This window comes from Etheostoma spectabile, chromosome 18 (genome assembly GCF_008692095.1).
Source record: "Etheostoma spectabile isolate EspeVRDwgs_2016 chromosome 18, UIUC_Espe_1.0, whole genome shotgun sequence".
NCBI lineage: Eukaryota > Metazoa > Chordata > Actinopteri > Perciformes > Percidae > Etheostoma > Etheostoma spectabile.
The window spans coordinates 816,900-829,434 of NC_045750.1; the positions used below are offsets into that span (position 1 = coordinate 816,900).

The 12,535-nt window shown below is 38.8% G+C and overlaps 1 protein-coding gene across 2 annotated transcripts in view; it reads left to right on the plus strand.

Moving 5' to 3' along the window:
• tbc1d32 (TBC1 domain family, member 32) overlaps nucleotides 1–12,535 on the plus strand; it is a 73,173-nt gene that overhangs the window by 13,179 nt on the left and 47,459 nt on the right. For both annotated transcript variants that reach the window (XM_032543038.1, XM_032543039.1), the window contains exons 15-23: nucleotides 971–1,113; nucleotides 2,003–2,130; nucleotides 3,203–3,404; nucleotides 5,303–5,382; nucleotides 6,332–6,470; nucleotides 7,869–7,956; nucleotides 8,689–8,807; nucleotides 9,779–9,899; nucleotides 10,175–10,262. In XM_032543038.1, coding sequence (XP_032398929.1) covers nucleotides 971–1,113; nucleotides 2,003–2,130; nucleotides 3,203–3,404; nucleotides 5,303–5,382; nucleotides 6,332–6,470; nucleotides 7,869–7,956; nucleotides 8,689–8,807; nucleotides 9,779–9,899; nucleotides 10,175–10,262 — 1,108 coding nt within the window. The remainder of the gene's footprint in view (nucleotides 1–970; nucleotides 1,114–2,002; nucleotides 2,131–3,202; nucleotides 3,405–5,302; nucleotides 5,383–6,331; nucleotides 6,471–7,868; nucleotides 7,957–8,688; nucleotides 8,808–9,778; nucleotides 9,900–10,174; nucleotides 10,263–12,535) is intronic.

The following is a 12,535-nucleotide window of genomic DNA, read 5'->3' on the forward strand; positions in this document are numbered from 1 at the left end:
CTCTCTCTCTCTCTCTCTGTGTGTGTGTGAAAAAAAGAGCAAAATTTCAAGTAAAAGTACACTGTCACAAAAAGAATGATCGAGTGTTCGAACACAGCTTTATTATCGTTCCCAGTGACGATGAATGTCCCAAATTTCTTTATTATAAGTTTTACAGTGGTGGGAGAACTACTCATATCCTTTTACTTAAGTAAGGGCATAAATACTACTGTCTTGCTTTTAAAATTTAACACAAGTAAAAGAACAGAGCAGTGCCTGATTTGGACCAAAAAAGGTGCCTAATTTAGCATATACATGACATGATCATCACATACTTCTGTGTAAAATTATACATCTAGGTAATATTTTGCTTAAAATGTTTTTGTATGCATTTCATTTTCATGACCCACTAGGATGTGGGAAAATTTACTTTACTATTATAGTTGTAGTTGATTAAAGTTGACTGTGGTATGCTACAATTTAATTATTTAAGAACTATATTTACAACCTTTTTAAATGGATGTGACATCCTAATCAAGACTACAGAAAATGTAGGCTCTAACATCCCAGTAATCCCTGGATCACGGCTGTCCTCCTCCATCGGTCGGGGGCACAGTAGTCTACTAAAAGCAATCAGGGTTTCAATAATGTGTATATCCAGTACAATTAGCCTATGTATAAAAACCCTAACCCTGTATGAACCTGTGTCTTTGGTGATCAGATTTGATACTGTACATAAAAGCAACAAATGCAACAATCCAGGTTCAAACACACTCAACGATGACCATGTATAAATGTTATGTGTGTCTAGCATATAAATGGAAAAAATCACAGATCCAGGTAGAAGCATCGTTAGAAATTGGATTCCCAGGTTATCAACAAACGGGGCACGAGCAAGACAACGAGCTTAGTGTCAGTTTTAAATTATATAAATGTTGCAAGATGTATTGAGATGCATGTAATTCAGTTAAATGTGTGTGTGTGTGTTCAGACTCCCTGTCGCCCAGCTGTCTGGTGATGGAGGTGCTGTGGATGCTGTGTGAGAGGACGGAGTGCGCTGCAGAGTGTCTCTACCAGACGCCTGTAATAGAGACGCTGCTGGCTCCTGTTATAGCTCTGCTCAATGGACAGCAGGTAAAACACTCACACTAAACACACACATACACTCACATTTGTTTTAATAAAGATATGAGTAGAATCAACCACATATTGGTGGCAGCTACATACCACAAACATGATTCATAGTTTAATAAATACAAAATTGAAACGCATAGAAAGTTTAATATTGAGCTTTTGGTGCTCGTCAGTAGGCAGGTAAACTACTCCCCATGTTAAAAATAATAAAGTCCAATCATATATTGTAATGACAGAGCCTTGACACGCCTGTCTTTTTGCCATTGAACTTTTTATATCACAAATATGTTGGTTTGTAGCATCCTAGTGATCTAAAATTTATTTCAAGGACCACTACAAACTGCTAAGTTTTGAATCTGGACAAGATGTTGAATATTTAATTTTTCTCTGGTGTTTCTCCGGGAAATGGTCAGATTTAAAGATGTCTCACTGTGTCACAACATATTAGACTATGGCAGCTTTAAAAGTCATTAATAATGCTTCGGCCCTTACCCTATCATCCATCAACTTGCTTTATTCTCTGACCAGTAGCTCTAATTTTAACTTTCAGCATTAAATGCATTCCTTTACCATATTTACTCAATATGACCTCAACCATTTCCCCAAACCATGTTTTTTAACCTTGATTCCAACACCATATCTGAATCCTAAAATGTTTGTTACTGTCATGTTAGGACACTAAAGAGCAGCTGTTAACTTGTCACAGCGGGATCATTTTTGTCAGTTTGGTCAGCCTATAAAAAATAAACATAATAGTTTTTCTTAGTTCCATTATTGCCAAAGTTTTTAATGTTATTTCTAATTTGAATGTGTGTTCATCCCTCCTGGGATTCCACTTGTTTCTGAAACAGCTGGGTAATTCTGTCTGTTTATTCTCCACGGTTTGCAGGCTAAATTAAAATCTCCTTCAGCAACACTGACTCTCATCGCTGATGTTCTGGCTCGCATCGCAAACACTGACAGAGGATTATCGCTTTTCTTATACCAGAAGAATCTAGTTGTGGCCCACAGTGAGAGGTGAGATGGTGTGATTTGAATTCTGATTAAATACTGTGTGTTTTGTATCTTTGATGGTATGGAATAAATTACATTTTTTCTGAGTTAGCAAGAAGACTTTAATATAAAGTTAAGTTTGCGTAACAAATCCTCCAGGTTCTGCACAGAGAGCAGATTAAACCCAAAGATGTTGCTGGTTTATTCATTACTGCGAGTATATCTTTGATCTACTCAAGTCTCATTAATAAAACATTATTTTTCTGAGTTTTTGCTGTAAAGATATTCAGGGTCACTCAGTGGCCTCACATTTGTTTTGTGTTCTGGTGTAATTGGCTGACCTTGACCAGTCTGCCCAACCTGAAACAGCAGCTTGTTGTTGTGAATTAGCAAAAATACATTCACCAAAGCTGTTATCACGGAGTATAAACTGTTTTGACTAACGTGCTTTAATCCACATCAATCCTGTATGCACCTCCTCTGAGAACTATGTTATAAAAATTAGCATTTGTTTATTTGTTTCACACAAATAAAAATTGCATGAAAGAAATATAAAATACAGGTGAGGGTGTGGTAGAAACTTGTAAAGTCTTTTATGTAAAAACTACACCCAAAGGACATTCAAAAGGTACAATGTAAACATGTAAAATCACCAGTACGTTTTTAAATATTAGTGGTCCAAAATTGTACATAAAATAAGTTTAGAAGTATAGTTAAACAAAAAAGAAAAAAAACAGAGAAACTGGAGTATTCACAGGGAATTTCTAAGTCTCTTTTTGTACATAAGCAATGACACAGAAATCTTTTTGTGTATTTTCATTCAACAAGATAACCTTGATACACCATGGGATGTTTTATACAAAGAAAGATGAAGATTATAAGTCTGTTTAATCACCACGCCTCCACTCAATGCATTTAGAGATCTAGCCCACACCAAAAAAGCAGAAACAATACAAATGGGTCACTTACAATTATAAAGAAATATACTGGTATGTAGTACCATTTGTCTTTGCACCACATCTCATATTGTACACATTTACAAAAATCTTGTTTCTTGTGTCTCATGTCAACAAATGTCTCTGTGTCTCATTTGCAGAGCCGTTGCCGCTGATGTCATTGTACAGTTCACCCTCAGGCTGCTGGATAAGGATCTGTCTTCACTACGTGAATCCGACACGTCCCATACATCGTGTGGAGCCTTTATCTTCGTCTGTAGGCAGATGTACAACACCTGTGAGGGTTTGCAGGTGCTTCGACCCTACGGCCTGCACAAGGCTGTAGCTGCTGCATGGAAAAAGGTACCCGCACCTAATTTGTCAATATAACACTGATCAACCTTTTCAGTTTCACATAGTAAGGACACTTTATTTATAAAGCCCCTTTTTAAAAAACAGGGTAACAAGGTGCATTCAATGACTTAGTTTTAAAAGCCAATCAAGACAGTAGCCTGAGAAAGTTTCATTTACCTGAGGATCTTGCAGACTGAAACTATGTGGTGTAACAAAAACAATATGCATGTTAAACATCTAATTATGAAACACAGTAGAAATACAACTAAGCATCATAATATTGCTGTTGCCGTATGGAATTGGTTGTTTATTACAGGCTGATTCTGTACAGTAAAAGCAAGAAATTAGATCCTTTTCTTGAAGAATACTGCTTGACTAATTCCCCCCTGCCCCCCATAAAAAACATCATAAAAGATGGAAGATAGAGGTTGTATCTGAATCTTTTTTTTTCTAGAATATCTAATGGAGGGGTGTCCATGTCTAATGATGAGTTTCACTGGCTAGAATACTTCGGTCATGTTTCATTTACTTGATGAATGCCGTGCTCTCTCTTTATTCATTCACTGCAGTAGAAAAAGTGCCACCACTGCTTGCAAATGGAGGGAATTAACTAACTAAACTGTTATACTATCTATAAAGCTATTGTAATCTGCTCCATTTTAGAATGCTGCTTTTGTCACAACAATGTTATAAAATAAGAATATAGTACTAAAAACAAAAACAGACAGTTGAATGTGCAACCAAAACCAAAAATAACTCCTGTTACAATACAGATACAGAGGAAAAAACAGAAAAGACAAGCAGTGAAACTGCTTCTGCTACGGGTAGGAGACATCATTTATTTTTATTTTTTAGATTATCTTTTGGACATTTTTAGACCTTTTATGTGACAGGACAGCTAAATACATGAAAGGGGAGATAGAAGGGGGGATGACATGCAGCAAAGGGCCGCTGCGTCGAGGAGCAGACCTCCTTTATATGGGCGCCCGCTCTACCAACTGAGCTATCCGGGCGCCAGGTAGGAGACGTCATTACTGTCTGGTAGATATCTGTGCAGCATACTGGCCCGCCTCAAGCCTTTGTTTTCCAAAACATGCGCGTCAAAAATTAACTCCTATGACACATTGTGGCATCAGTATACAACACTTGCTCCTGACTCAACCCAGAATGTGTTAATTATTAATTATCAGCCTGCACGCACAGTACTGCAATCAAATGCACTGACAACACGTACTACATGATGTCTCAGATCCCAGTCCTCCTGTTTTTGTAGCGTTACATGCCAACAACATTGACCTCAGTTTACCCGTTATAAAAAGACATCAACATGCCCCCCAGAGGAGACATGTGATTTTAATTGCTTCACAGGGAGAAAACAGTTAAAGGTTTGATGGATCAGAATGACAGTCTTGACCCTGATTTCCATTGTTGTCAGATGGTGCTATAAGGTCTAAACTTTCTTAGTGTTATTGCACAGAGTAAAGGAAGTGAATTCAGTCCACTACTGCCCTCATTCAGTTTTTTAGTAAGATGCACCAAGCTCTAACATAATATGCATGTCTATCTCAAACAATGAGTTCTAAGAGATTGCATATTTCCAGATTAATATTAATATTTTAAATGCAGCTGTATTCCATTGAGACATGAGCAAAATGAACACGAATGTTTTATTTTATATAGTTAAATTATCAATTATAGATGTTAAGAATTGCAATATCAAGACAATGCATAAAAGGCTGATTATAGACCAACAGTGCAGCATTTTACAGAGTACAGTGAGTCAAAGAATGGAAATCACAAATATTTGAAAAATATGTCCAAAATGTCCATATTAATCTGTTACTTTCAGATGTGCCCATAAATGAATAACGTATTTTTTTAATTCTTTCTAACTTTTTTATTTCTAGACCAGTTCCTTGTTGGAAAGAGTTCCAACACCTGTACCGGGAGCCGCGGCTGAAACATCCGCCCAGGATGTGCAGAACATGTGAGGCCAGTTTATTAAGTAGTGAAAAGTCATAATGCAGACGAGTATCACAGAGACTGAACTCGGACATTTAAAGACAGAAGGATGCTTTTCCACCGCATCTTCAAGCTACTTGGAGACAGAATTATCAAAACAAAATGTTAATAAACTGTTTTGGGATATGTAAATTAAACCCACCTACAGTAAGCATGTTCCCTTCTCTGATATTAAGCTTGTAAACATACTTAATACCTTTTTTTAATATATTACATGCAAGAGAAGATTTTTAAGAGATCATGCATCAACACCTAAATAAATACCAATACCAACGTACTGTATGTGCAATATTAACACATCTGTGAAAGCAATTGTAAACAAACTACCCACATAAAAATAATGCCAAGCATTAGGAGCCTTTTGTATCCATTAAACCATTTACAGTATGTGCAGCAGAATAGGTGTTGATCTGAATTAGAGTTCAGACGCTGTGTGGTTGCTGATTGGGAAGCGACTATAAAGTAGACACCACCATTTATTTACCTCTAACAGTAACACATGAAAAGGCCTCCTATAGCTAAGCAGTGTTGCACATGGGATGCAATGCAACATATTCAAGGGTACATATCTCCTTTTGTGTTCATCATCGTCAGAAGATTTTAATGATTTATGCTAATGCTAGTTCTTGTCCCAGGACGTAACAGAGCTCGTTTAGACCACACACAACTGAGTTAACCTCACAAATAACAGATGTAAGGATCTCATGTGGTGATTCCCGACTGAAAAAGAGAAATATGCAATAAAGAAAATAACAATTTGGGGTAATCTGACCACAAATACTTCTATACTAACAATTCTTGGATAACAAGCTTTTTTACCACCTGTACATTAGGCACTTTTCCTGATTGTTCACCTGTGTAAGGAATTGCTGGACTTACTTATTACTCTGTCTCTCTCTTTGACTTTGGAACAGGCATATCTGGGAGGAGACGTTGTTGGACAGCCTGCTGAACTTTGCTGCAACTCCTAAAGGCCTGCTGCTGCTCCAGCAGACAGGGGCCATCAACGAGTGTCTCTGCTACATGTTCTCTCGCTTCACTAAAAAACTACAGGTAATTACAAACACTGTAATTCACAATGCTGCACAATTATATATTTTTTCTATTTTTTTCCATCATAAAAACATACTTGTTCAAAATGTTGCCTTTTACTTCACATTTAGTATACCAATTTTGTTTTATTTATCAACTTTTATTCATAGACTGTAGGTTTGTGGAGTCAAATGTTCTCAGCAACGCCCTTCACAGTCAAACGTGGAAACTTCCCAATGCAACTATAGTTGCTGAAAGGCTTCAGTGTATTAAATTAAATGGGGTTAAATGACTTTCTTAGGGGCACCTCAGCTGTGGTATTGAGGGAGCTGTACTACTCATTCCCTTCTCCACCTAGTTTCTAATCCTGCAGTCCAACACGTGCTTAACTTCTACTATACTACTACTACAACTACTACTAAGGAACTCCAGATGTTTCCAGAATAGATAGATAGTTAGTTAATTAATTGTAAAATCCCTTGTAGTAGATTTCACGTTACGTAAGCCAGTCGTATAACTCTATGTTGCCACTTTCATATGACTCGTACTTTACTGCAGAAGTGCTGATAAGCTCTGATGTTGATATAGTTCGATGGAACTGTTTCATCACTTTTATGGAAACCCTGTAAGAATTACCTTTTGGCAGTGGCTCGGTATTTAATCCTTCTTGATAGCATCAATTTGCTGAAGTAATATGCTGTTCAAGTGATTCTTTGCCACATTGATTTGAGTTACAGTGAGCCAACCCCGGAGCGAGGATGCAGGATGAGGGGAAACAGCCATTACACTCAAAACGTTCCATCAATTAGATTTTAGTTTTCATTGAATTACAAAGTTACCATTTGGTTTGGAGAAACACATCTTGATGGCAGCAGCAGTTTTGAAGGCAGAGGGGACAGTTCCAACGGACAGTGAGAGGTTTGTGATGTAGGGGCATAGGACTGGGAGGCAGGACCTCAGGAGGGGAGTAGCGAGGAATTCAAGGGAGCAGGTAGTGGGTTTGCGAAGAACTGATGAGTTTGGAGATTTTAGGGGGGGGTGACCGGGTCAAACTGGGAGAGGAGGCAGTGTTGAAGAGGGGTTGGGAGGTCAGGAGAGACGGGGAGAACAGGGGCTGTGGTAGGTGCTGGAGTAGATACTGAGAGGTCAGATACAGGGGACAGAGATTGATAAATGATGTTGAGAAAAGATAGTACTGCACAGAGGAAACCATTGTGCTTTTTCAGGATTCTAGTAGTGTCATATCAGAGTTTGCTTACTGAATCACACATTTTTTTGTGCTACATTAGTCCTTTACTTGTCTTAACTATCCAAACCTGTCATTTTGTATTTATACATTACATGCAAAAACGAAAAATGTAAAGTATATTTTTATTATTAATATTTTAGGGTATCATGGGGTTTCTGTGTTTTCTGTAGGTGAGCCGCTGTGAGAAGTTTGGATATGGGGTGATGGTGACGCAGGTGGCAGCCACTGCTCCAGGGGTGGCAGCTTTGCTCAGTTCAGGTACTAAAGCACAACCTGGCACAAACACACACTTGCCAGCTGTGATGCATAAAGCTTTCATCCCATGTTAAAATTTAGATCTGATTTGAGTAGCTGTGACAGAGCCATGTAAATCAGATTTTGATGTCTATTTCAGAAAAGAGTAGCTATATATATATATATATATATATATATATATATATATATATATATATATATATATATATATATATATAGCATAGTAAATCACATCTGAATACATTCCACATATCTGGAACATAACATTGCTAAGTGGGGAAAAAAGGGAAAGGTAGTGGCATACAACCAATACAATTTGTAAGTGTAAAATTAAATTATACATTTAAAAGCATCTGGGTAGCTGAATGCCGTTTACTATATAATCCCAATTTCCATGGTTTGAATCTGGATCAGGACCCCCCCTCTCCCCCTCCCCTCCTCTCGCTCTCTCTCCCTCCATCCTGACTGTCTCCTATTCAACAAGGCATACATGCCCCAAAAATTAATATAAGTCGTCATATATGTGTTATCCTAATTTTTGACATATTCAAATGTTGCTGTATAAACACATTGAAACCTAAAAGTAAATATAAAGGAGATACCATTGTTGCATGATGAAATGTTAGATCCGTAATGCTTGCAATCTCAATTTTACTAATGTCACATGCATAATAATAATAATTAGGTTAGTTCAGAGGTTAGCCTTTCTTCATGCACCACTGGCTTTTGTTGCAGGTTTAGTCCGGGCGCTGGTCGTAGAGCTGTGGTCGGTTCTTGAATGCGGCAGTGAAGACGTTGGGGTGGTCCGTCCCAAGCCCACACCCATGGACCCCATAGACAGGAGCTGCCTCAAGGTGTGTGCGTGTGCGTGCAGTTGTGTCTAAGTGAAACTATCCAAGTGAATACAGACAGCCGTTGAAGTGTGAACTGTGCCCTAAATATGTAGCACAGACTTATTGCAACACATTTTTTGAAAATTCGCTCGAATGTCCTGAAAGCGGGGGATCGGTAACATTTTCACCTTTTTGTGAGTTCATAATTTTGGATTCATTTGTGTTAAAAAAACACAAGCCGACGGATAATAAAACATGTTGAAGCTTGTAATGAACCTGGAACATCAAACACGCAGGAGCAGATAAAACCAGCGACTACAGATAAACATACTGTACTTTTTATATATATATATATATATAAATATATATTTTACAACCTTTGCAATTTGTTGTCTCTCGTGCTCCTCAGTAGAATTTACAAACCTGAATTTAATGTGTGTGTCATTGTTCTTCTTTGATTCCCATGAGTTTTCCCTTGATTCAGTGATGAGAGCAGGAGGACTTGGTTTATTATTGTTCAGGCTACTCTTCTGTTTAGATTTGATGGTATTAATTTAAAAATTTGTGTGTTGTAATTCCTTTTTGTTTTTGTATTGATTCAAATTTCCACCATGGACAAAATATACTGTGAACATCTGAATATCAACATCTACTGACAAGTTGAGCAATCACGTTTTTCTTTTATCATCCTTTCTTTCTAGTATTTGTGTTTTTTATCCAGTTTCAAAACCAATCCCTTGTATAGTATTTAAAAAATATACACGCATACAGTGTAACACCAAAACACATTAAAACACAAACAATAAGTAATAAAAAAAATTGATTAAATCTGGATGAAAATAGCCAATGGCTACAAGCTGGATCACAGTTTCAACTTAATTTAAAATCATCTCAGTTGTGAGTTCGGTTGTAATTTCACTCTTTTTCTCTAACCCCGTGTCTGTCTGTCTGTCTGTCTGTCTGTCTGTCTGTCTCACTCTTTGTCTCTCCAGTCCTTCCTGTCCTTAGTCAATCTGCTCTCCTCTTCCCAATCGGTGTGGGAGCTCACGGGCCGGCAGCCTCTGGCCAACAAACGTGAATATTCCCTGAGAGAGATTCCAACTTCTATTCCTGTGAGTGATTTTCACACTGTGTTGTCCAAACTTCATGCAATGCCTCTTTCAGCCATTTGAGGGCATGTTTGCACTTTTCATTTTGCCTTCTACCACCACCCATGCATTGGTTTCCCCTTACAAAGGCATGCTCCTACACCCCCCCCTTACCCCCCCCCCCCCCCCCCCCCCCCCGCCACAGAGGCTGATGTACATTTTTCATCTTACACATCGTAAATACCACAGTTTGCACCATAACTGCTGTATTTTCTTCACACCCTCTCACTTCCCTCCACAATCTGATTGACAGGCTGATTGCTGTGAATTCAGATGCAAAGATCCATTCCCTGTTTCAATACGAGCAGTCTCACACATTTGGCCTGAGGTGAGATTGATATATTTTTATATTAGGCCCTGTCCCATTTTTCCCCCTTTAAAACTTCCACTTGGTTTTGAGTGCCCTCGACAGTAAAGTCCCTACATGACAACATGCAAAAAACGAGGGTTATGGCAAGTATCTAGGAGAAGGGGAGGTATTGGGACAGAGCCTTGCTGAACATCAGTGGGGGGGCACATGGTATTGGATTAAAACACACACACCCGCACACACACGCACACACACACACACACACACACACACACACACACGCACACACACACACAGGCACGCACGCTTCAGCCTATCTTCAGTTTTGAGTTAAGGTTCAAATTAGTGGTAGGGTCCAGTACAAGTTAAAGTAATACTGTTCTGTATTGAAAAGAATTAATAACATCTGTGTGAGGAAAGCGGCATATTGTAGATTAGGGGTTATTGTAGGTTTAAAATGAAGGTTTAATGTGAAGGTTAATGTTCTATCAATGGCTAACTTGCTATGTGTCAAAGGACCTGTGCAAGAGAATGTTTTTACATACACAGGTACATAGGTGTCTTAGTTGTGTTTGCATAGCTCCGGTGGTTGCTGTGCATTGCTTTGCTTCTTTCTATGTTTTTGGCTTTCTAAATCACAATAGCTTTGACTTGTTTGGAGCCTTGCTGGCTCACTTACTCTGTCTGCGCCTGTCAGTCAGCTCGCTCCTGTTAACGTCCAGAGGCCAAGTGAAAGGAACAAGATGCTCTGTTCATTTGCCTCTCAGACTGATGGATTCACTGACAAACTTGCACTCCGTGCCTTCGTATGGGTCACTAAACATACTAAATGTAGCATTTTACTATCAGTAAGTCACGTCGAACCATGTTAAGGTACAACAACAACTTCTGAGTAAAGCTGCTGTGTAAATGTTTGGCCGTGAACACAAATTCTACATTTGAAGCTTCGACACAGCTTGATTTCAGTTTCATTCTTTATTGGCATGAATAGGAAATGATGCGTTTAATTAAATTTCCATTTATTTCACTCTTTACGGTTTTTGCCATTATGTTGATTGATTGTGTTTAAAATCACTTCACCATATTTGCACACTATTGTATTGTTACTAACTTATATACTGTCCATGGGTGGGTGCTGCTCTCCAATACACACACACACACACACACACACACACACACACACACACACAACCACACCACACAACACACACCACACACCACACCAATGTGACCTCCGTCAGCTGACCCATAAAAAGTCTCAAAACACTTTCTTTTACACAGCGTCACACACAGTAACATGATGCCTGTTTTCACTCAATTTTCTGATTATCCACAGCCGGAAGGAATATGGCACACACACATGCAATGTCCTTGTGTGTACCCCCCCCCCCCCCCCCCCCCCCCCCCCCCCACCCCCCCCCCGGCGTTGTCCTTTATAAAATAGTATTATGTTTTTTCCACATCCAAGATGAATCTCGTGTCCCGTGGTGTTGTAGAGGAGACGTATACGGCTGGTGAATTATCAAGCATTGACTTATGCACCCAGAATGCAGTGCAGTCGGACCCAGTGGAGAATAGGGGTAATATTCACTCTCCTTTGAGCTCCGTTTTTGGTCTCTACAACTCCTGGGAGAAATATCTGGCTCTTTAGCTGCTAAATGCTTTACTATGTTCACCAAATACTTGTTAACTGTTTCTCTGCTCTTTGGTGTTGAGCAGGTAGAGTACAGTGGAGTTTTAGAGCTTTTTTTACTGAAAGTAGCTGCACTGGAACTCACTATAAAGCTCTGAAAAGTCGAGGGGAGAGATTCATTACCAAGAGTTACCCCTTTTAAATTGTTATTTTATATGCTATTGTAAAATATCGACATCAGTTGTTGGCGCGTCATTTGCCAGTAATATTAAATACTGATGACTAAACAAGCAACAATCACAGATAAAGTTGGAAAGAACATCTCTAGGTGATGTTTATTAGGGCTTTATTAGGGCTTTTTTAGGGCTGTGTGGGTGCGGTTTGATCAGATATGATTGAGAGTCTCATTCTCATTCTGATGAACTGACATCACATTTTGATTCAAAGTATGTGAAACCACTGTTGTCTAACTGAGACAGGCCCAGTTTAGACTAATGAAGAAGAAAAAAGCAGTGAGAAAACATCACAGGCATAAATCTCTCATGTGAAATAACCAAAACTGTTTCTGTAGGACCTCATCACTCATCCACCCATCGCTGATTGAGATATGTTTTCAGGGTCTGACTCAGGTTGATGTCTCTGTAACCGGAGGTTTGGG